The sequence below is a fragment of the Lampetra fluviatilis genome, chromosome 36 (assembly GCF_964198595.1).
Source record: "Lampetra fluviatilis chromosome 36, kcLamFluv1.1, whole genome shotgun sequence".
NCBI classification, from domain to species: Eukaryota; Metazoa; Chordata; class Hyperoartia; order Petromyzontiformes; family Petromyzontidae; genus Lampetra; species Lampetra fluviatilis.
In genome coordinates, this window is record NC_136310.1 from 2157826 (window position 1) to 2184045 (window position 26220).

Below are 26220 nucleotides of genomic sequence, written 5' to 3' on the forward strand. Positions count from 1 at the left end.
TAAGTATTATTTACCCCCCATCTAAATATTATTTATTCGCTCTACCGTGAAACATAGTCCGCCGCAACATTGTTTGGGCTAATTGTACAATAATAATAACAATGATGAGAAATTCAACAAAATTACAACCACACAGCTTGTCCAGCAGGTGTCACTGTGGAAATGAAGCGACCATTCAGTCACGGTGGGTCTCCTGGCTGGGTTCAAGCGCCCGAAGCGCATTGAACTCGGGATTGAAAAAGCACACAACTTCACAGAGAGAGAGAGAGACGACGGGAAGACAAATAGGTTTACTTTCTCTCACTCGGGCCTAAGGAAGTGTCATTATTCAAAATGTTAGTTTACAACACCGCGCATGCCATCGTGTTACTTTGAGAGGCAGCCTATTTAGCTAACACACAACATAACTCCTCTCTATTTATGCTGGATAAATCCGAGAAGCTATGCAGGTTTTTTGTTGTCAGGGATGTCTTATGACAGATGTATTACCCGTGGCCCTATTATACACGGGACCTGTAGGCTCTGAAAACAAAAACCTTCGATTATCTGCAGCTATATTCTTCCTATTATTCACACTTTTCCCCCGCAGATAAGAGGAGTGAATATTTGGCTGCTATAAATGTCAACATTATAAGCCACTTCGTTGAGTTATAATTTGTGGCCAGGTCGCTTCTGAAAATAAGATCTACACAGCTCAGTGAGCCTTACGTTGTAGATGAAAAAAAAATATTAAATTAAAATATAATTCACGGATAAGCGAGTGGCAAAAAAAATATGCGATGTTTCTGCCCCACATCAACGCGATTACGAGGAATGATTTTGTACTGCCTTGGCAATCACGATTTATTTGTTTCGCGTGAAGCCTTCATAAGTGTCCAGGGTTACGTTTTGAAAGGTGTTCCCTTACAATTCTGAAGGATGTTGGTGTGATGGTGAAAACACTTTCAACTCTGTATGGACGAGGCAAAAACAAACCCTACTTGCCGTACCTTTCTAAACGGGGTGCATTGTTGTCTACAAGTTCAGGCTTCGTAGTGAAGAACCCGAGCCTCAACACCACCCCATGGCAGCAGCTTCACCACCACGTGTGGACATTATGACGATGGCACGAATACAACGTGTGGACAACGTGGTGGTTAGCAGAGGGCGGTGCCGCAAAACATCCATTGTTGTACTGCACTCATTACCCCCACGTCTATGCACCCGGCACTCACCGGTCAGCACTGAACCAGTGTGTGGTGAAGTATGGTCATCTAAAGCCCACTGCCAGTATGTGGTGCGGGGATGCGCTGCGTTCATGGATTCAAATCTGGCTCAGGAATAGTGGCCGAGTTATGTTCAAAACAGCGAGAGAGCAGCAGACGGAGAGATACAGGAGACACTGAAGTGGTTACAATGCGAGCTTATGGAGAAAGGTCTTAGCAACCATGGTTGTATACGTTGTTTTTGCTTTCAAAATGTGCCCAATTTTTCTTTGATAATTTTCAATCCGGGTGGATAAAGTGCGACAGAAATGAGTAGGAGAGAGGTTGCCTAGTTGACGATTTCTGCCTGCTTTAGAGTGATTAAGTTTAACACAAGCTTTGCAAACGTTACGTTTGTAAACCTTATTTGGTCCATTCATGCTCCAATTGTGAACGATGTCTTTTCACGAATTAAACAAGTAATTCCAGCACACGGCGAATTAGCACACCTTCTAAAAGACAAAATTTTTTATGTTTATTTTGCAAAAAAATGTAAATACAAAATAAAAGCCTCAAATGTTGCTTTTACACAGAACATTAATTTATATTCACACCGTCTCAGATACACTAAGCATCTTTCAGTGGGCATCCAATGTTCCCAACAGAGTTTTTGTTTCGTTTAGAGTTCCTTGTTTAAGGCGTTTTTTTTTCACTCTCCGCCCACAAAAAAAAATCTCTTTCAAAAGTTGCGCTCCCTCTGACGCTCCTACTCGGGGGTTTTAAACTTTTACGGTCGTCGCTCCACCCCCTCCAACGCAAACTTCTCAAATGCTATTTGACTGCCCTCCCTTTTGAGGTCTCTCCCCCCCCCCAAGTCCCTGCACTTAACACCACCCACCCACCCGAACCCACCGGGAGTTTGGAAGGAGGGCTGCTGCTGCTGCTGTTCACAGTAATCACACTCAGACCTAATTCATTGCATGCGTGCAACAGAGGCACACACACACAGGACAAGAGCCTCTTCCTTACGTCGGCTGCTGCCGCGGCTGCTTCTGTGCTCGGGACAAACAGGACTATCGACCCATTCTATTGCCCTCACTCTCTGCCTCTCTCTCACAAACACACATATTTACACACGCGTGCGCTCACGTGTACACACACACACACACGGGTGCACACACGTGGACACACGCACGCACGCGAGCGCATAATCTTGGTACATGTTGAAGATCCCCCAGCTCATCAGTCCTGCAAACCCTATCAGCAACCGGTTTGTCCCGATACACAAGTTATCAAAGTTGCGTCAAGAGTTGAATGAACATTTCTCGAATCGTTTGAAAGCGAGTTGTCCCCGGGTCTGCTCGAGCTGCCCTCCCAGCTGGGCTACACATTCACGGGAAGAGTCGACGCACGTGGCGGCAAGTCCCGGGGTGGATTACAACTTCGACTCCGACCGGCAGGCATCAAGATGCGGCGGCAACCCGAGTTCCTACTCCTCTTCCTGCAAGTCTTGGTGTCTCGCGCAGCCTCGGCGCACGGGACGGGACTCCAGGTTGGAATGTACGTATTGTGTGCACTCTACGAAGACAAGATGATCCCCCCCCCCCCCCCCGTGTATAGCCTGTAACAGACTGTCGGGGAAAGTGTCGTTTGTGAGTAGCACCCTATGAAGGGTGTGGGTGGACAGCACTACGCCCGGGTCACCTTTGATCTCCCCAGTGGCGATGTTTATTTTTTTTACACATCGCACCAGGTACTCAATTGAGGCTGAGTCGACCTAGGGGGATGTCCAGGACCAGTTCAGACAATCGTCACTGGTGTTGGCCGTGAGGAGGAATCGAACTCGGGTCGCCAGATTTCGTAGCGCAGTTCGATAACCCACTTACACTACCGCTACACCCGCCCACGCATGGTGTGTATGTGTGTGGTGGCCTCATTTGAGTGGTTTTATTGACTTGTACCTTGATGTGGAACTTATCTCAAGTTTCGCGAGTTCACGCTTTTCGTCAATGATTATTGAAACTGTACTGTGTTAGGCTTCCCGGGTCTTTAAAACGTCACGTGCAAAGTTTACGTCCAGAATCCACTTCGGGTGGTTCGTTAGAACGCGTTGACACAAAACTGCGAAAGTCCCTTCGGACGCGTGCAAGGGAGAGAGAGATGCGCGCTTGCAATTACACTGAGAACCAGAGAGAGGAACACGGTGATTAGAGAACGCACGCAGACCTCACGACATCAGTGAAACTGCTGGGACAGGACACGTCATGGCGCACACGTGGTGACGCCCGATGGCCAAGGGTAATTAACGATGTCTCAGTATCCAACGAATGGGACTTGTCCCAGAGGACGTCATATTGAGGAGATGGAGCGATGAAATCAGCCCATGTGGCCGGTGCTGGGTGGATTCATTGCATCGCAGGATCGCGAGATGTGGTGGAGATTTTTGGTGGTCTTCGTCCAGCAGTGGATTGATTGACCGTGGCTGATGATGATGATGATGAGGAATGGACGTGTTGCCCTTCTCAGTTCCAAGCAGTGCCGGATTATCCGAGTAGCAAAAGTTGCTGCATATGTAGCTACGGGCCCCGCACTTTCAAGGGCCCCGCGCTAAATGCTTTCAAGCTATCAATTCTGTTTCAGTAATTCTGCACTTGCTCTATTACTATAGTGCTATACTGCCTTCGACTTGTATGAACGACCCGGTGTTTAAAGTTAGCGGTTTGTCGTATTATCGGGCTGTATAGCAAATTAAAAAAAAATACAATTACTTTACGATGCAAGTAAAACATGTGTGTTTAATATTAATGTTTTTATTTTATATAGGGCCCCTTTAAACATATGCTACAGGCTCCGCACTAGCTTCATCCAGCACTGGTTCCAAGTGACCTCTTTTTCATTTCGTTTGTATAATGTTAATGTTAATCATGTTAGTACAGCAGATGTCCACGTGCAAATTACATTGCTCCGAGAGAGAAAAAAGATCCGCTATTCACAGTATTCAGATACGCACAATGTTTGTATCGAAACAGTGAAAATCAGAGGCACAACCACTCTTTAGAAGTTGCCAGTGTTCTACTATCAAAACATTTCCCCCCTGTGATTATCAGATCACAGATATGATCTGCGAAATTCACACCCCGACTTTGTCACGGATAAGCGGAGTTCTTCTGCACTATAATTACATGCAGTATAGACAACCGGTGGCTACCGACTCGGTACTGGAACTACTTTACTGTTCGTGCGTGCACTTAATGGTTCTGTCATCGGCATGGTCACCGTTTATAATCATCACCTCGTTGAAGGGAGAGGGGAAAAAAACACATTCTGAAAAATACAATATTTTTTTTACTTCCAAAAATGTTGTGGGTGTGTCTCGTAGACATCTCTAAGCATGCTGGCGATGTCCTGACACCCACGCCACCCACAGTAAGCTTATTGATCAGGGGGACATTTTACACGTGTTTAACCGTGCAATTTATTCATAACGGCGTTACGCGCAGATTCATATGCGTGCTGTGTGTATTCGTTTTCTTACTTACGGGGGGGGAGGGTTCCATCCTTTTGAGAGGCAATTTGAGAGACCTGTCATGTGTTCTTCCAGTCGTTCCGACTTAACCCACACACACAACGACGGGGGTGAGAATGATTGCCGTACAGGGCACGGCAGACACACGCTGCAGCGTTACTTCGGAGGAATGGACAGACGTGAGAGTGGTTGGACGGTCGTGCGCCGGTGGATGACATTTATAATTATTACGTAGGAAACTGCACGTCTGGCAGCACACACCAGAGGACACACGTTCTGACTGTGTGTGTGTATGTTTACCAGTCCAGCGCTGCAGTGCGATGAGACAACTGGGATCAATTGGTCATGGTGGAGTGGGAAAGCCGTGACATCAAACGGAGTTACCCCACTCCACCGCCCCCCACCCCAATCAAACTAAACACCACGAACGCCATCGGAAACCAGACGTTTAATTGTTTACCTAACGCGCAGCTCAAACGCAATTCCCTCATCATGAGTCTGGACACACAATGGGAATGCGTGCTCCCTACCACGCACAGCTTGCCTCTGCCCTCGTTTAAACGTTTTTTTTTTCAACTATCTTCAGTATTACAGAGCTACACGGTGATGGCAAGTGGATGGGGGGGGGGGCTGTCCCGTGAGCGATCCAGCCTGCTGCGATATGAACCCAGCGACTCGAGTTCAATTCCCAGCGACGGTTAACATCGGCGGCGCGTGAATTCCTAAACCGATCCCTGGGCACACAGAGGACTTCCTCCAACGCGCACTGCTGATCAGCGCTGCGACGACGCACGGTCGACGAGACATGAGGACGCCTGGATCAAGCAGTGGAGTGACGAAACGTGTTAAATTTGTGCATCCCAGAGTTAAATTTCGATTTAAAGCTTTCGTGACTGCAGGGATTAATCTTCTTGGTTCTTTCGGTAAAGTCACGTAGAAGGGAAGTAATACAATAATAAAAATAAAATATAATAAAATCATTCTCACGACGTTTCGGCCACAACGCAAGCAGCCGTCCTCAGGTGAAAACCATGTCTATCATTCAGACGCTGTCTCCCCGACAGACCTGGTCTTCACCTGAGGACGGCTGCTTGCGTTGTGGCCGAAACGTCGTGATAATTATTTTATTATGTTTTATTTTTATTATTGTATTACTTCCCTTCTACGTGACTTTACCGAAAGAACCAAGAAGATGCATCCCAGAGTTGTAAGAATTAACCTCCCTCCTCAATGCCCCCCCCCCCTTTCCTCTCCCTCCCCGCCACCCTTGCCCATTTCCTCGAATACATTTGATGAATTGTCACAATTCCATTACGTGCACGATATATATCGAACGGCGATTGTTGCACGCGATCGGTGTTATTCGATGATGCCTCGTCACACCTCCGCCCCCAACACTTGCCGCTGGGAGGGAGCATCCCTGCACGCCTTTTAACGATCTCGCAGGATTGCTTCCCTACTGAAACCAGGGGGTTATTTATCTTACGACGAAATGCTCATTAATCACATGTAATGTATGCTAATGTCCTGGGTTTCATTAAATCATATATATAAATAAGTATGGAAATACATTTCCAAATACCACAATTTACCAGGACCTTTAAAGTTATTAGAGCTGTAAATGCCACGTGAGTCATTTACCCATTCATATTCGGTATAATTAACAATATTTTTTTTTTACTTTACATTACCGTCGGATGCATTCATAGGATGGGAGTAAAAAAATCACGCAGAAATACAAACTGAAAAGTCCACGAAGAAGCATGAAGAGATGCATGCTGGGAATTACATGTATAGACAGCCAGAGGAACACGTGGATCCAAGAACACATGCAGGTGAACGACGTCGTTCAAACTGTTACCAAAATGAAAGCGCTCGGGCAGGACATCGCGAAAAGGGGGTGAACGGCAGATGGCCAAGAATAATGAGAATAATGATGGAGAAACGGCCAAGGAATGGAATGCATCCGAGACGACATCGGCTGCGCGGAGATGGAGCGATGGCATCAGCCGTTTGTGCTGTTGGTTTGTTACGTCGCAGAAATGTGATAGGTGGCAGTGTTTTTTTGGGAGCTCTTCATACAGCCGTGGATTGACCATGGCTGCCGATGATGACGAGTTACTCCCTGGGTTTTAATGCTCCGTTTATTTTAGCCCATGGTTAAAGCAAGCGGAAAACATTTTAACATTTGGGCATCTGTAGATTTATATCTAACGACCGTTTAATACATTGGGGATCCCCAACTTGCGATAACAAGTGGGGATCTCTTGATCTATTGGTCATCACACGATCGTTTTCGTGGGTTCGGCATATGCACGTGTCATTAACAGCAAGTGTTACAGCAAACATTTGGTAAAATGTTTAACTGCAAGCCAAGCCCGGCTGACAATAACGAAACCAGCGGGGAACAGTAATGATCAAGGCAAGCTGCCGCTCTGATCTACGGTTCTGCACTTGTGAAAAGGTTCGTCTATCAAGGGAGACTCGTTTAAATTTAGTATGGGAGAGCTGCTGTCTCTTTTTCTTTTTGTAAGTCATGGTCCCTGAGTTAATGTTAATACCTGGAAGGGGATTGCGGGAAGGGGGGGAGGTATACATTCCATCATTCCTCTGGTTATATCTTGAAAATTGATAATTTTCACGTACAAATGTGCTTAGCGTATATCCAGTGTGCTGGCAATGGACATGATTGTCTGATTGTTCGTCAGAGAGAGAGAGGGAATGAAACCGCTGCACCTTTGTGAGTATGCAACTCGGCGTGTGGGAATGATCACACGGGCAGGCAAGAGGGCCCGAGTCCAAAACTTATCACAACTGTGACCTGCAAATGCATTGGGTCCAATGTCTCTATTATTGGGAAATTAACCCTCACTCTGTTGTTGTCACTGCTGAAGAATCTGGATTATTTTAACCAAAAATCCAAGCAGGGACCCATCACCCAGCTATATATATACAGTAACCCATGAATAAATACAAGATTGCAAAATGTTTAACCGTAAATAAAAAAAAATACAAATGGTTACGGTGCACATGATATGGTGGTAGTCTTACTGGTGTGACACAACATTCTACCAATCAGGAGACAACACTGTAGAACGTCATTCATCTACAAACAAATTAATAACTTTAACACAAAATATAATTTGCTTGCATGTGTGCGCGATGTCTCCTCTGGGATTTAAAGTATTTTGAAATCTGCTTCCTGGCTTAAAGTTTCTGCTGGGAGAGGGAGAGAGAAAACTTTGCTGCGTCTGTACATAACTGCTAAACTGCCTGAACGATGCTTTGACAAAATATACGTTTGGTTATGCTCAATTTCCATGTCCCAATGTTCCAAAACTCAGATATATTTTTACAGTGCTTGAATGGTATTCTGTGAGAATGGACGAAAATAAAAAAAACATTCTTTTTGTATTTGGCGCCTTGAGACATTGTGAATGGCTCATTATTATAATGGAAAATGACAATCATTTTGCTTCTCTTGCCAATCTACTCCTAAACGGATCCTACAACATTGCACAGATAACACGGTATGCGCGCGTTTGTGTGTGTGTGTGTGCGCGCGTTTGTGTGTGTGTGTGCGAGGCAATCCATGGCATGCACACACGTATTTCCCATCTTGTGCATGCTGCATGATCGCAGTTGGAGTGCGCGGCCCTCATTGAGGAGGCTCTCGTTGTATGTGCCGTGTGTTTAAATACCGGATGGGCTTTGACTCTTTAGCCCTTCGTGCCTCGGAAGTCGATCAAAACAAGCACCATGCTGTGGGCAATGAACGGTATTCACTGATGCACTCGCTCGCTCGCCTCTCTTCAACCCGTGTGGAATCTCCACCCCTGGCTCAGAGCTGCCAACATGAGATGAACAGCGGGCCAATGCTCATTGGATCAATAAAACACTTTGACTTTCGTATTTTCACTTAACTTTGCAGAGCGCATATGTATCTGCATTTGTACGTGTGTATGAATGTGCGTCAACATGGGGGGTATGGGTATGTGGGTGCGCCCATGGATGGAAGATAACGGTGCAGCCCTGCGGTTTCTGACTCGTGCCACTGCTGGCGATAGGGTATCTGCTAAGATGGAGCTTAAAGTGCCCTTATACCGTGGGCAAGACGCCTTGGAAGAGGCGAGAGAACTCACGATTTACCCCACCGCACGTGACCTACCAATCAACTGCCTGTGGCCTATACATTTCCACTTCTGGATGGATGTGTGCACGGTTGCTTCAACCGCCGTGCCGAGAGGTCGAATGGAACCGGAGACCTCGTGGATCGCGAGATCCGGCACGCTGCGTTTTTTGCACGTAAACGCAGTGTGCTCGTGCGCGTCTTTGACCCGTTTGCGCCCTCTCCCACCGCCAACGCCAGGCCCAACGTGTGCTCCGAGCAGCAGCTGATGGTGGTGACCCACAGGCAGCCGTGCGTGCAGGCCTTCACGCACATGGTCAAGGTGTGGAAGCAGGGCTGCGGCGGCCAGCGCTGGTGCGTCGGCTACGAGAGAAGGTGAGGTCCTCCCCTCGTCATTGCTAGCGCATGGCCACGCCTGCAACCTGCTGCCCCTTATCCGTAGTGCGTAGAATTCTGAGTTCTCTCTCTCTCTCTCGCTCACTCTCGTAGAGCGGGAGAGAAAGAACTCAAGAGGTGCAAGGAGCCACAGACAAACAGGAAGGCAGCCACCCTGGTGAGCCAACAATTGGCCAAGCTCTGCATTCATTGATATATGAAGGTGTTTTTCAGCAAATGATTGAGTGTTTACGTGCATGCAAGGGGGAAACGCTGTATCCCATACCGACGGAACAAAAGATCGAGCCCACGTTATTACTGTACTGCCTTCTCCTGGCAAACCAGGGCACGGCACCTCCTCGATGTCGACAGGCAAGGGAGTTTCTGCAACATCATTGCAGTGATCCACTAACCCTAATCTCCACTGCTCTGGACTGAAGGCACGCCACCATGGCTACTCCCGACGCCACTCCCCGGCTCGCTCGCTGACCCCGGCAGGAACGTATAGATGTTGCCAATAAGAGTCCCCACCGGCCATATGAGAACAGATTCCAAAATGAATCGCACGCAAAGAAAACAAAGACCCACAGCTACCACACTGTGAAGTCGTGTTCCGTGTGTTCACAAACACATTAGATTATGAAAAGAAAAAAGATCTCACAGCAGGGTAAAAATGGAAAGAAGCACATTAGCGGATATAATTTGATCAGTTTTTTTTTCCGAGCGCGCAATGTAGCGGAATTACTTGCATTCGTGCAATACACTTCAGAATGTAAACGCAGTACGATCGTTTCGTGGGCCACCGTTTGTTTGATTGCATTGCAGAATGGATCGCAATTAAACTTCTGCTTTTACAAATGGATGATTCGCAGGCTCTGATATTCAATGAGAACACGGTGCTCCTGGGAAGCATAATGCATTCTCCTCTAGTACTAGCCCCGAGTAAAAATAGTACCTTGTGCTGTCACAATGCTTTGCATGCCAGCAAGGGTGGGAGGGAGTTCCAGATGACGGGAGCAGCGAAGGTGAAGAAGCGACCTCCAACCGAGAGAAGATTGACTTTGGGCTTCCACAGAACGCCTTGGTTACTCGAGCAGAAAGGTCGTGGAGGGGAGTAGAGTGAGATGAGAGGGGAGAGGTAGGAGAGTTCGTGAAGGGGAGTAGAGTGGCACGAGAGGGGAGTTATAGGGGAATGTGTAGGGGGGGGGGGAGTAGAGTGAGATGAGAGGGAAGAGGTATGCATAACTGTGCCTATGGAAGATCTTTCAGATTGCGAGGTTGATCGTTGCAGATTTGGAATCAAGATTGGGAATTAGTCGAGGAATCGGAATATTGGGGTGACATAGCATTGTATGAATTAGCAGTTCTTGAATTGATCAAATCACAATAGATTGGTTTAGTAAAAAAACTAATCCGTTTGCGAGCTAAAGAAAATATTACATCAAGACATCAATAAAATATATATATACATGCCATTACTTTTGAGGCACTCTAATGTCCACTAAAACGTTAAGACTGAATTGTTTAAATAAGGCTTTCCACGTTAATGCCAGCACAATGACTGCATACAGAGAATTGTAAAATCTTTCATAAACAAATAAAACACATTTCTTTATGTCACATTTAGGAAACCAAAATGTAAACATTGAGCAAAGCGACCAATCATTCATACGTACAGTGATGCAATTTAAATAATCCCGAACCATGAGTTCATTATCATCCACATACAACATACATCGCATGGCAAAATTGCAGCTCTGCAGTCTCCCCAGGTACTCGTTTAAGGCTGAAACAACCCAGGGGGGAGGCCCACCCAGGAAGCACCAGCTCAGATAATCACCGTCCTTCTTAGCCGTGGCCTGGAATCAAACTCAGGCCACCGGGTTCAGAGCGCTGTCCACTAATCACTACACTACAGCTCCATGCATTAATACAGACAAAGATCCCCCGGATAGCCTTAACAGACTATTGAGGCAAGTGCCGTTTGCGAGCACCTATTAAGGGGGGTGGGTGGCCAACACCACGCCCAGCCGCCTTTGTCTCCCTAGTGGCGATGTTCACATACTGCAGAAGGTACTCATTTGAGGCAGACCTAGGGTAGGCCCATAACCAGTTCAGATAATCGTCATTGATGTTCGCCATTAGCGGGAATCAACGTGCTAACCGTGATGCTACCACTCCCCATGTTAACTACACACGAATAGACGCGCAGGCAAATGCACGTGGCTATCGCCGATCGCCTGGACCCCTTTCTCCCTGTGCTTGCAGGACTGCGTACTTCACAGCCAACCGGCAGGTGTACACCATGGAGTACCAGTCGGTGCCCAAGTGCTGCCCAGGCTGGTCCCAGCTCAGCGGACACGCCGGCTGCCTCAACCGTAAGTGTCTCGCTCCGGATTCGCGCCGCGTCCGCGAGTTCAGCTCCACGCACGAGCGACCTGAGCGCTTGGAGGTCACACCCGTCGTGGGTTTGCTGCGTGCAGCCCAGAGTCATTATGAACGGCCGCTTCGCTCCGGAGGCACGTGTTGCCCTCAACCTTCCTCCACTGCGGGCCGCGGCAAAGTCACAATTCGTGCGGTTGCGGTGGTGACGCGGCCCAAGCGGCGGCGAGTTCGCCGCCCGTTGCAGAGGTTCGCGGTTCGAGTCCAGCGGCCCGCCCCGGTCATAACCAATGTGGATGTTTAATTTTTTTATTTGAAGCTTTCGTGACTGCAGGGATTCATATTCTTGGTTCTTTCGGTAAAGTCACGTATAAGGGAAATAATACAATAATATAAATATAAAATATAAGACACACACTATTATTTCCCTTCTACGTGACTTTACTGAAAGAACCAAGAATATAATGTGGATGTGTTAAACAAAAAGTACGCATCACCTGCTTCGCAGTTGACGTTGAAGATCCCGTGAGGTCATATACGCGTGAGCAGGGAATTGTTGCGCTGGTGTCACGGTCCAAATTTAAAAAAGTGACCCGCAAATGACTCCGTTGGAATATACGGAGCAATCACCGCCAACTACTGCAAACGCAAAATTAAATAAAAAACTTGCCAGGACTCTCCTGATTAAAAGAGTCCTGAGACTCAGTGAGGTTTTTCCTGGGTAAATATATAATCATTGACATGAGCACAGGTTTGAGTCTCTGTCTATGCAACATGGTACATTTGCCAAAGCGTGCTTTTACCTGCATGACTTTGGTTGTTCATCTTCTGTGTAACCCTGGCACATGCGCCATTGCAACGGGGCACGCCATAAATGCATGGTTGTGAATCTTGATGAAAATGGACCAATGGACATTTAAAATAATGTATGGTGCTGAGTGAAGGGAGGAGAACATTTATGATGGCGATGATCACAGTCAGATTTCACTTTCAAAGTCTGCTCGTTAACACAGCAGCTTTTGCAGCAGGTGGTTAATGTGGCGATCGCTCAACTTGGCTAATGGTTTATTGTTGTGAACGTTGCATTAACACATTAAATGGCTCATGGGACAACAGGCAAAGCAGCTGCCTTAACACACACTCTTTGTAATAACATGGGCTTAATGTTGCACACAACAAACACAACGCCAGAACCCCGTGTAGTGATTTAGTTTGCAGCCTATTGTCAATCCACTGCTGGATGAAAGTCCCCCCCCCCAGCCCCCACACATCCTGTTAGACGTGGATGTCGTTTGACCATACTTCACCACGCTGATCACAGGGGGGCTCAGGACCAGTTCGGATATCACTTGCCCGCGATGTTGTCTGTGGCTGAGAATTGAGCTTGGATCGCCGGGTTTAGATTACAGTGCCACGCTCCACTCTGGCATGCACCCAGGCACTATAAATAATGTAAATGGTTTGTGACTGCACACATTGATAATTCTTTGAGAGAAATTAAGAAGCTGAAAAATGCGAATGCACCTGCATCAACTTCCAGTGAATGGCCAGAGCAAAGCCAGCCGATCCTTGAAAATAAAACAAGCCCTGCTGCAGTGTATGCGTGTATGTGAACCATTCCGCGTGCATATTACAGCCGTGGTGTTCCGTGAGAAAGCATTGCTTTAAAGTTGTTGATGGCTCTCGGCAGCGAAGCATAGGTTATACAACTCTTATTTTTCAAAGCTTTTCCAGCAAATCTACAGTTAAACGTAGGATAGACTCCAATATGGCTTGGAAATGGTTACTGCAAAAAGGTAAGTGACGCCAATGGAACAAACCAACGGCATATAGATTAATGAGCGTCTCATGTTCGGTGGGAGAATCGCCAAGACGGAGAACACGTTGCACAAAAGGTTGTTGTTGTTTCGAGAAGAAGGCAACGGGGAGCCAAAAGCACCACAGAAATACGGTTTGTGCAAATTAAGCACCACACTGGAAATTTTACGGATTAATTTAAATGGATCACGGGTGCTTTAGATGTAGCCTTCCATAAGCACCGACGACAAACCCCAGGTATCATTTGGGTGCACCAACCACGACTTTCATAGCTAAATGTGTGGGCACCTCTTCATCAGAAAGGCAAAGGAGCGGCCCCGACACTGCTCGCTCACGCCACTGCTGGCAGAAGGGCCGCCACCGGACGGAGCTCCAGAGAGCCCCTCTGCAGGGTATTTTGGTCTACTCTTCCACGGCGGCCAGGCAACTCGGAAGATTGTGTGAACACCATCACCGAACCCTGCCAAACGTGACCTGTCAATCGACGAACTGGTGGTGGACCCCGATTGGATCGCTGCGTGGACAGGGTTGGGGGGGGGGGGATTATGAAATGTCAGCCAACTGCTGGATTAAAGTATCCCACCATATCCCGTCACACGTGGACGTTGTTTTACCATACTTCACCACGGTGGTCATTGCGGCCGTCCATTATTAAACCACCGGGTTCTCAGGTGCAGTGAATCGTTGGCTTGAAGCCGGTCAAGTATGATTGCACGAATAAAAAAATCCCGCCACATCAAGTCGGATTTTCACCGAAGTCAGCTCGTTCCAACCCAGATTGGCATGTGACGAGCATTGTTTGTAGGTCACTGAAACGAATTCATAGATTAATAAAGAATCCTACCGAAGTAATGGTCCTTTTTCATAGAACATGTTTTTAAATGAGTATTTAATCTGTAAAACCTGTTACATTTTAATGAAAAACACAGAATTTTCTAATAATAATAACAATAATGATTGAAACTTGAAATAACATCTACTTACGAGAGAGATATGTTCGCAATTAAATATTGCAAGTGCAAATTTACGTCAATGATATCTCCCCACTGCAGGAGCTTGATAACTGTGAATTTCTCACTGATTATTTTGGCAAGAATAACTCTTCGATAAAAAAAAAATAATGGTTTGCACAATCGTAAATAAAAAGCGGTATCTTTTGTTCAAGATGCTTCTCAAATACGACGCCGTGTACAGTAAAATGACCTAAATTACATCATCGAGAGAGTGCGAGGGTGTGCGTAAGTTCCCATGTGCTTGCACTTGGAGTTTGGACCGTAAACACGACGGTGGCCAAACAGTTGAGCAGAGGTGCATTAAAACGTGGCGCCGTCATAATTAGAGCCACTTCAGCAATATGACGAGAGGCTCCTTCTTGGGCCCAGGCTCAGGTCTCACGCGGTAGAAAAACACAGGGCTCAGAACAATCCACAACACGACACGAAGTTGAAGGCGTAATTTCTAACACAACATGTGCTTCGTTCGAGCGCATGCACAATTTGAAACGAAACTTTTAAGGAAAGGAAAATAAAAAACATTTGCAAGCCAAAATAAAAAAAAATGCATTTCGTGGTAGAACACGCATGGGTGGCGGGTGCTCATTTCTGTCGGCAGCCATTAACTTTTGATGGAAATTCCATGTCCCTGTGACCAGGGGCCATTGTCTCCCATTAGACAATCGCAATTGACTGATATCAAAAGTCGAAACGATTTCCTGCCCAATTGGACATGCAGGTATTGCTCGTCTCCTGTTTGCAGACCTGAGTCGGTGATGGAAATCCCACGTTCCTATGGCGAGTCCATATACAGGACAAGAGCTCTCGACTTATCCCCAAATTGGTACTCGTTTTATGGCCCTGGGGAGATGATGGGCTGAATCAATCTCCAACCTGGATTTGAACTCACAAGCTGCTCATTCCACCGCTGAGTCACCATGCTGGGACTCAAAAAAACTGTACTAATTTTACCGAACCCCCAAGGGACGAAATGCTGAGTCATTCCCTGACCGAGATTTGAACTCGTGACCTTGCAACTGTGAGACGGGCCCTCTTAGCACAGCGCCACCCGGCCAGATAATCTTTGCCTTACATGTGCGGAAAATAATTTGTAGCACGGTCAATGGACCTGCCGACAAAAGACATGATAGGATAAATGGCCTATCATGTTCACCAGCATCTCTTAATGCATACGCGATAGTGGGATTATCACAGCGATGGTACGGCGAGCCGTATGGTGACAGACGTAAACGTTTTCTCATGCCAGTGCGTGGCGGTCAACGATAAACTGGGAGGGATCGCAGACCTACTGATCTCTGGAATAGCCTCATAATGGTTTCCAGTCTTCGAGGAAGATCCCAGGTTGATGCATTTGAATGTTTGCAGCTGAGGCTACACGCTACGCAGACCTCGATGGGCTTTAACATGCCACAGTAATAGCCTGTGATTTAGTGACTTCAAGATTCTCTTTGCCGAAAGATAAAAGTCCTCTTAGAATCGCGCCGCCTTAACAAATGCAACATTAGCTCTTTGTGAAATGTTTCACGTAATGGACTAATGCCCTATTAACTTGTGTTTTTGGAAAGAAAGAAAAAATGCAGTGACCGCATGAGAACATAAATAAAAAACATAAAGGTTATGAGCGATATCCCTGAGTTTGTGTTTCTGATTAACTGCCATGTCAGGAAGCCTAATTGGATAACCTGATAAGTGTATTTGACCAGTAACACACAAGAATTTTTACATAAAAAAATTATGATTAATAAAAACGTAACCTTTATGGATAAAATATTACAGATATCAAAATGTATGTTATGTTGTTCACATTTAAACTGGTGGAGAGCATAATGCCAATGAATTAGACAAGACAGCCTCATTGAGTCTCAAGAACAGTTTTCAATAGTTTCAAGCTGACTTTGTTTAACCTGGTGAGAACTCAATATGCCAGGATATCGTCTAATTTGCAAGTGACCTGGGTCAACCAAATGGCAAAAGCAAAAAAATAAAAAAAATAAGATTTCAGTTTGCATGGAATCTGGGAGGATACCACAAGGCCCACAGCATGCAACTAAACATTTTTATTTTATTTTACCAGGTAAGGCCCACTGAGCTATGTAGCTCTTTTTTAGAAGCGACCTGGGCCACAAATGATAGCTCAACGAAGTGGCTTGTCACGTGACAATGTACAGCAGTCAAGTCCTCTAAACGCGTGATGTTGATGCTAAATGTGGAGGGAGAAACGGGAGCACGCGGAAAAAATCCACACGCCCATGGGGAGAGAGAGAGAGACACGCAAACTCCAAATTAACAGCAGGCGTTATGGTTGGAATCGAACCCACGACCTCCTGGATACCAGGCGAGGAAGTTAACATGAGGGAGCAGCCACTCAACACTGTCATCTCTTGACCAGACCTTGCAGTCACGTGCCTACAACACCTGACAGATCCATGGTGGCCACCCATCCAACTGCTAACCAGGCTAAAGGCCCAGTGTGAACATGAGCACATTTATGGGTATATTTGTCATGATGGCCGATCGTCAAAAATGATAAAAGAGTTGGAGTTCAGGGATGGAACGCATCGGAGAGAGATCTTGTCCCGCGGGGAGATGGAGTGATTAAATCAGATCAGGTGCAGGTATGAGGTGGATTGGGACATTGCAGGATCCTAAGAGGCGGCGATGGCTTGGGTAGGCCATCATCCAGCAGCGGATTGATCACGGATGATGTCAATGCTGATTTGTATTTGGAAGCGGTTTCACATCTCACCTTCATATGAAGGATTTAATTGATTGCTCCCTCAGTAATCAATTCACGTAAGCGGCTTCGCACGCGATCACAAACGCGCACGCTTTGCGCGTACGCTCGCACTCCTCTATAAACTGCCTCGTTATACGTGTCACAATACACGCGTGCTCCACCCTGACGCGCCGCACTCCACAAACAGCCATCACTTACTTCGTCTTCCCCGGGCTTCTGATCTTTTGACGTGGAGAGCTGACACGTTGTAAACTGAGCTGGCAGGACGTGTGGTGGGGGGAGGACGGGGTGGGTGATGTGTCATGCGTCATTGTGCGGCTCATCCTTTCTTCCTGCCTTCCGCACAAAAAGGTCCCTTTGAGGTGCCTGAAGGGTGTGTGTGATCACCACGGAAGAGCTGCCACCATGGGGGGGGGGGGGGGACAGACGCGCTGTGACTGATTTGAACTTGTGCATCGCAGCGGTGATTTAGGTCGTGGTGGTGTCACGTGCTGACTCGGTGGGGCGTGGGTGCGATTGTCATTTTGGGTACATTTAGCGTACAATTTGCAAGTGATTAGTAACCATTGGCTTTTAACACGATTTATAATGCTTTGTGTCCTTTTCAATGCGTACATAGGCCAGGGTATTTCTCGTGGACACATTTGCACACACGTACACACACCCTCAACACAGCAACTCAGTTCTGATGTATATACATCGTGCGAATCGGATGGAATCTCAAGTTGCTGTACGAATGAGGTATTTTTGGAATAGTTTGTTTCATTATGTAGGTTTGTCTGACTGTAAAATATGTGGGGAGTGGTAGTGTAGCGGTTAGCGCGCTGCGCTACGAACCCGCTCACGGCCAACGCCAGTGACGATTATCCGAACCGGTTTTGGGCCTCTCCTAGATTGACTCGGTCTCAAATTAGTACCTGGCGCGAAGTGTAAACATCGACACTGGGGAGACAAAGGTGGCCGGGCGTGGGACTGGCCACCTACCCCTTCGTGTACCGTGGTGGCCTTTATAGGTGCTCGCTAACAGCACAGTAGATCAGGGCTACATGTTAGCTCGTGTTAACTAGAAGTGCACACATGTATATCTATTATAAGGAATAACTGGGAGAGAAACCAGGGATATAAACAGGCCAAAGACCACAATGTTACAACACATAATCCTATAAAAAAAGTAAAAACAAGTTGAGGTTTTTAAATATATAATGTACAAATTAAAACATAACATACTGCATTGGTATTGGTGAATATGGTACCGATGACAGTGTAGCTTTAGTCCCAGCCGTCACTACATTATAATAGCTCTATGATGTTTTCGGAATGTGCCACGTTGTTTGGTATGATGTCTTGACGCTCCATTTGCTGGGAGCATCTTCAGTTACATCAATCAACGAGCATCATGCTGAACAATAGGCACACGTTCGAAGCGAAAAACACACAACCATGAAAACCTACGCAAATTCTACTATGGAATAAATAAACCCATACAGTGCAATCTAACATTTCCGGCATTGGCCCGTTATTCTTTTTCTGCTATGCTGATTGTAACGTACTCCGAATACACATTTCTGAAATGTAACTACAAGTGTCAGTCGTGAATAGCCGGAGCGAAGGGGACACATGACCGGGCAGACTTCTGCACAGATCTAGCAGATCGGCCCTCTGAATCAATTATCAAGTTTTTATAGCTTGCAAAGAAAAAGTAACTGAATGACGGGATAAAATTGATGACGGTGGTTCCAACATCATTGTCACTTTAATGTGAGCTCCCTAATTTTCTTTAAACTTGCATTCATTCATCGTCAATGTTCTTTGAAATACAATAACCAGACACGGTATTTTACTCATGCAGTAAAAATGCATATATTATTGTAAGTATTAACATATGCAGCGGCTTCCTTAAATGCTAATACTTTACTGTGTGGAAGTGGTAAAAAGCCTTTACATGCTGGTCTACCACAGTGAACCGAGATTGGCACAAAATACATAAGGTGCGATAGAAGTTCAGCATACATACATGCATACAAAATAGTAAACATTATAGCCCATGTGCCAGAACAGAAATTGATACCATCTAAGTTAGCATCATAAGTTAAGTTCTCCTGATATATTTGCGTGGCTAATAAAAAGTTAACTCTTTGATAACTCACCAAATTTCAAATGTTTGTGCTAACATAATTCAATTGCCAAATTAAAGACATCGGAACCACTAAAGTTGTGCCACCTCTGGTGGTACAGACAATTGCAATGTCTGGTCTTGTCTCATGGACTAGATTACAGAATCGCAGTGAAGAATAAAAGGGGCCTTGCTAAACTTGAGTTGCAGTGAGTGTATGCGGTGTTGACAATTACCTGGTTTGTAAACCATTGTGAGAATGGGTTGTTGAGTGTGTGGTTAATAGCTTGCAGTTGTACCACCTCTGGACATGAACAGTATTTGTTTGTGATTTACAGCTGAGTTACAGCTGAAGACTGGATGCCATGCATTCCAAATGCAACTCGGAGGTAAACAAGGATGTGTCCTCTCGTGTTTCCTTACAGCAAGGCTAATAAATACGACTGCTCAAGTGCTGTTGCACGTACAGTATGTGTGTGTGTAGGCAATTATGTATTTTCACAAAAAGCACAAACCAAACTTTAAAAATTAGATTTTAAAACGTTGTATAACTCGACTGATCGTGTTACACGGTGGAATGAGTATGTATGTGTAAACATTCAGTGCAGTACAGCAATTTCTATATACCATTCTGAAGCATCTGTAAAAGTCCCGTCATGTACCATATGCCAAACACATTTCTTACCCTAGCAATTATATACGTGCTTATGTGTGTGTGAAAATTTGGTTTGTAGTCGTAGGCCACAATTAATGCATTTTTAGAGTCAATTGATGACAAAGCTCCACTTCTCATCGACACAAATGTTGTAAGTGAACTGAGTTTGCGTTATTATGCCTCTCGCTGACAAAGTATATATTCATTTCAACAAAATTTGAACCAAAAATCAAACCATCTCCCTGCTCAAATGAGCAATGGGGGACAGTTGCTCTTCCCCATGGGGCAATTCCACATTCCCACGGCAGTGCCATTATTTACACAGGATAAAACCAAGCATCTAATGTGTATTTGTGCCACGGATTTGCATCGGAATTCTAAGTGGGCTTCGATTTCAGGACAAGCGGACTTGGGCTCGTGAGGTATTTGAATGCAACTCGCATCTCAAAGTTAAACAACTTATTTGGTGATACCGTGATGGCAGTGGTGATGAACGTGTTGACGTGATTGTATCTCCAAGACACTGCACTAAACAGTCAGATGTGTATGGGGGGGAGGAGATAGAGCACTGTATATGTTGATAAACACTGTACAGATGACAACGGACAGTAAGTAAATATAAATCATATTCGCCTGTAATTCATTTCCAGACGTGTGTGGATTTAGTGTGTGCCTTTTAATTTCAGGCTGAACGCTAACATAGACCTGCTGGTGAGTGCTGATGTCTTGCCTGAGGGAGCAATCTGGGAAGAGGGTGCAACTTGCTGGGTGATTGATCTGCAAAGAGTATGCAAATGTAGGGTCCGTCCTTTTAGGAGACGCAGTGAATGTGAACGTTTGAGAGGGCAATTCAGGAGGTAGGAGTGTTTAGAGTTCTGGTGAGTTTTTTTTTCAACCAGTGATTATATAATTCTTTTTAGGCCGTGCCAAGCGATGAATTGTGTAACTAGCTATCCATCTGAGACAAAACAAGGCTGTGCCAGTGTGTGTGCGGGCGCAACGAATCATTGCCACGGACGAGATGTTTCATTTCTCAACTGCTCAGGGACGCATTGCCTATTCCGGCTGAATCGCACGACATTTAGAAGAAGAAAAAAATGTCCTCTCTCATGGGTCAATTTATATTCGAGAAAGAAAGTGCATGCTAATGGAAATGATTTGCTCATCTAATTATCATTATTTCTTCTTCTTCTTCTGTGCTCGCAAAGCCACGGCTAGTTTTTTTTTCCAGCAGAATAAATTTACAACAGACGCAACAAACCACAAAGGTCTCCTAGCCGAATTGAATAGCGGCAGCGCGCGGCAGGGTACACGTACAATGACGCAAACGGAGTCGCGAGCCACGCGCAGACGCAAAGGGGCGATGGCACAAGCCACGAGGGGCCACCCAAGCCACCGCACCACAGCACACACAACGCACGCTTTGTTATCCTTGGCCATATCCTTCATCCCATGCTTGCTTACTTTTTACAGCCCTTTCTCACATCCACTGCTGGATGAAGGCCTCCTGTCGCCCTCTGCCCAGTCATGGTGTGTTGTTTGACCATACTTCACCACGCTGGTCACCGTGAGTTGGTGTCATGGTGAGGGATGCCAATGCCAGTTCATGTCCGGGAACTCAGGTCACCGTCTTCAGGGAGCAGTGTGCCAAGCCCTTTTCATTTACACTGCTTAGACATTAGTAAATATATATGTATCTTTCTAAAAATCCAAAGCCTCCTCAACATGCCTTCTACTATTTGTACAGCATTTTCACACTTCATAAATCAAAGTTGCTATGTTTTATAAATAAATACTGAGCACAAAAAACGATGCTCGATGGCCAGCATGCTCGCATTCGGGTGGAGCAGCAGCGCAGTGGTCAGTGCAATGCACTAACGTATACACCTAGGAATATAAGTTAAATTGCTGATCATGGTTAACATCAGTGACGAGTGTAATGTGAACCAGACCTGCTCGCCTCTGCCCCCTTCATCATTGGCACTGACCACAGTGGTGAAGTACGTTGGACACAACCTCCACGAAGAACACGATGCAGGGAAGGATTCATCTAGCAGTGGATTTGACAAAGGGATGTAGACTACACATGCTAACAAAACAGCTATTTGTCAATAGCGGTGTGACGTGTTTCACAAGAACAGTCCTCTGTGCAAGTGTCCCAGGATAAAACCCAAACTTGGAAATTATCCACAACTCAATTATAAAACAATTATAATAATTTCTTCCATGTATTGCTAACTCGTATCCCCTTGTAAATACGACGTGGAATCTCAAAGGGCTGTCGTAAGTTTCCACGTAACGTGTTTGATATGATTTTGTTTGGGAATAAAAGTCGAACATGTTTTTTTTTTTTAACACGGCTTTGGGAGCGATGTACAGGCACATATAACACAAAGTTAACACGCCCATGAATACCACTGCCTTAAAATGATAAAAAAAACATGTTATTCACAAATGTGTTGAGTGTTTGTCGTTCGTAAAATATAATTCCAAAATAATATGGCAAAGACAAAATAAATTGCATCAGATCTAAGTGCACACATATGGATTCCGTATCCCTAAAGTGTGCTCTGTGCCGCATGCAAGCGTGCTTTTAGCGCATGCCTGAATGAGGCAGTCGCATGCGCGAAGCAACATCGTCAAATTGGATGATCACAGCGAGCGCCGTGTGTATTGCTCTCATTTGCTGTAAGTTGGGGACCGATCATTGTAAACCCGTCTGCATTGATGGAAATAAGTATTGTTCACAATTGACTTGCCCGTTTCAAATTGTGCATAGGGAGGGAAAAAAAAAGTCATTACGGTGGCGTGGCAGCCGTCAAAGTAGCCGGTTCGTCTCGCCAAATAATTGGTTGGATTTGGGCAGTCTGCTAATTGTGCACAATCGTGCTCTGAGCCATTACCCTGCCTTTAAAATAGATCCATCTCCCCCTAGAGCCATAAACAAGAAGAAAAATAGACTGCCGGCTCCTCTCTGGGTTAGCATATTTAACAAACAGATGATAAATCTGGCAGCTGTCTGGGCTTGGTTCTGCAGCTGATCATGGCTGTGCGGTGTGTGTGTGTAACTGTCTGTGGGTACTCTGGGAGCGGTGAACTTTGAGTAATTTTTTGAAAACCATCCCTGCGCTCAAATTTAGGGCTTGGGATTTGGCAACGGACAAACCGCTGGATTAATACGGGGCGCCGTTCAATCGAACGTGCGTGTCACCTGCCGATGGCTGCATGAGCAGGAAGCAAAATTCTACTTCTGCGATGGTGTTGACTCCGCTTTCCTTTTTTAAAACAGCAGACACACAGACATGTGCCTGTTTCGTTCGTATAGGTGGATGCTGCTGTGGTGGATGGGTTAGCACAACTGGACTGGCAAATCCCGAGGTCGCCACTTCTGTCTCGATTCTTATATTCCCACCATCTCTGTCCACCCGGCAGTAGAAAGAGATTCACCACAATGTGGCCGATCGGCAAGCTGCGTGCCGTGGGGCAAAGTTGTGGGTACTTACCACATCGTTTAAGATGTCTGGCCGTGTGTGCGCAAGTAGACAACATTCCCACGAGAGGGCTTCTCTAGCGCGCTCCCTCCAGTGGAGTCCCTTCTGCCGGCAGTGATGTGAGCGAGAAATTGCAGGGCTGCACCTTTACCTTTATTATGAATGACAGCATTCCCAGAAAATTGTGTTTTTTTTCTTTTTTACGAGTTGCTTCAGTTTATTTACAATGTGTCCATGGGTTATCATTATTCCAATGCATACTTACATTTGTGTATCTATTTACACAGATAAAGTAATTTGTTTGTGTGGTTAACAGAAACATACAAATATTTCCCAAATATGATGGCCATCATAAAATGTTTCAGAACAAGATAGTTAAAGCATATAAACATAATGCTTATTTTTTTATTGCAATCAAGAAATATTGGTGTGTCGGGAGTGGTTCATGTACAAGACTTTGAAACCGCTCACCTAAGTAAAATTCTCGGCCTTGGCTAACATCAATAGTCAATGATATACGAACTACTTCTGAGTCTCCCAATCACCAACCCACACTTACCCGGGTGGTGAAGTCTGGTAAAGCAAACCCCACAACCAGCACGGCAATGGGAAGGCCTTAGTCCAGCAGCAAAGACTTACAAAGTGCTGCCAATTATTTCTCACGGCGTTACAATTGCTAACATTGCGTGTGCTTAACGTTGTGTGCTATTAAAAGTGGGGAGTCTATTCTAAATGATTGCCTGTCCGTACCATTGCACTTTTCCTCTCCGCCGACATGAAAAGCATGGAAACAAGCGGAGAAGATGCTCGAGGTTGTTAACTGTCTGGTCTGGTCGTGCCCGATGTTTAGAGTCGCTTTTTATCAAGTCATCAGCTTTTCCGGCATTGTGGTTATTTTGGGTTTGTCTGTGCTTCCGTTCGAGTCTGACTTGCGGCTCATTTTCTTTACGAAAAAAAGTGGCCGAATGCCGCTGCTCTGTGCGGTCAATTTGATGTTTGTTACTCTGCCAAGCGAATACTTCTAGCACTAACAGCTGCGGATGTCATGGTTAAAATACATTGTAGAAAGCAACACAGACATATGAAATATTTCTCATTTTTCCCCCATCTCATCAAAAATGTACTGCTTGTTGAGACTGCCATCTGATTTTTTTTTTAAATGCAGCCACTTAAACTGCAAGCTTTCTGTTCCATTTGTGCTCAGCTCTGGTCTTATTATCTGAAACCCATTTTACATTTCAAGTGCCGGATGTTACAAAGAACATTTCATTGGCATGAAGATTGCGGGAAAACTACTTTTAATCATGAAACACATGATAACCTACACAATAGGTACAGTATATGTATGAACCTCACCCCCATAATAAACTTTCACCGTATCCACATGCTAAACACATGCACAACATACACAATAGATCGCCAGCAACAAATGTGTGTTTTCAATGCCAATTTGAAACACGTTTCACAATTGACGTAGACAAAACAATAATACGCATCGTTGCAGGGATGGCGAAGGCCTGGTGGTGGGGAGGAGAAAGAGGCAAATGAGGCTGCAGGAGAGGGAATATTTCAGACAGGCAGCCTGGCTGGGAAGTGAATGCGGTGTGGGGGGGATCGGAAAAAGTGGTGGCAGCAATCGTGGGAGGGGGTGGAGGCATCACCGCGTGCGTGTTTGTATTGTGGGGGAGCTGTAGTGTTGTGGTTAGTGCGCTACGAACCCGGGCCACCCGAGTTAGAGTCCCGATTCACGGCCGCCAGCAACAACACCGGTGGCGATTATTTGAACCGGTGCTGGGCATCCCCTAGGTCAAATGAGTATATGTTGCGGTGCGTAAATGTCGCCGCGAGGGAGACAAAGGCGGCCGGGAGTGGTGTTGGCAACCCGCCCCATCGTGCCCCGTGTTGGCCTTCATAGGTGCTCGCTAACAGCACTTGCCCCAACAGTCTGTTAAGGCTATATGGGGGATCTTTGTCTTTGTGAATTGTGTTGTGTGTTCGGTTTGTGCGATTTCGCGTAGTTGGGGCTAACCTATTTCGACTCAAAATTCGCCATATGCGGTTTGGATGCACTCGTACGCCTATGTAGTGGAACGTGGGACACTATTGCGTGTACACTGTGTGAAACCACAACTCCGCACGGTGCGAAAGAAGTTCAACATACAAACATGCATGTGTGCTGTGTGTGTTACTCGGCAGTTTTTGCTTTGTGGGCACTTTTGTTGTCACGCATCTACAACGACCGCGTAAAGCGATGGAAACCTGCATTGTGATCTGTGTGTGTGTAGCGCACTAGTGGCCTAATGGGCGAGTTCACTGCACAGCATTCCAGACGACCTGTGCGCAAACTGCCACCCACTTTTCGGCGACGATTTTGCTAATCCCCCACCTCAGTGCCTGGCCTTATATCGACTCATCATGAGGATGCTCGCCTCTGTCGTGGTATGTGAATTTCAACAGTGGCGCTGGCCACCAAACCACTCACTCACCAGCCCACGCACCAACATCCTAGTGGCTTTCTCACCGACAGCGTTTACCACGGGCTCGCCCGTGGAGGCCGAGGTTTTTTTTTATTATTTCGACGGGGATCTTTGTCTCTCGGCGAGTACCCAGCGGCGGTGTTTAAGTTGAGCCTCTCCTTTCTTTCTTTTTTCTTTAACGGCAGCGAGCGCACGCCCATCTGTGCGTAGCACCATTCCAAATGCATTAGCAGCCAGCGACTGAAGGCGCGCGCGCGCGCGGTCTAATCTAAAGAGGGCCAGATGTGTGAGACGGGACCGGCAGTCGGAGGCATGCGCCC

The 26220-nt window shown here is 46.0% G+C and overlaps 1 protein-coding gene across 1 annotated transcript in view; it reads left to right on the top strand.

Annotated features, from left to right (window-relative positions):
• The first annotated feature begins 2091 nt into the window (after positions 1-2091).
• The window catches only part of MEGF6 (multiple EGF like domains 6), a 276261-nt gene continuing 252132 nt past the window's right edge, over positions 2092-26220 (top strand). Inside the window, exons 1-3 of the mRNA XM_078873191.1 lie at positions 2092-2744; positions 9080-9214; positions 11483-11592. Coding sequence (XP_078729317.1) covers positions 2653-2744; positions 9080-9214; positions 11483-11592 — 337 coding nt within the window. The 5' untranslated portion in view covers positions 2092-2652. The remainder of the gene's footprint in view (positions 2745-9079; positions 9215-11482; positions 11593-26220) is intronic.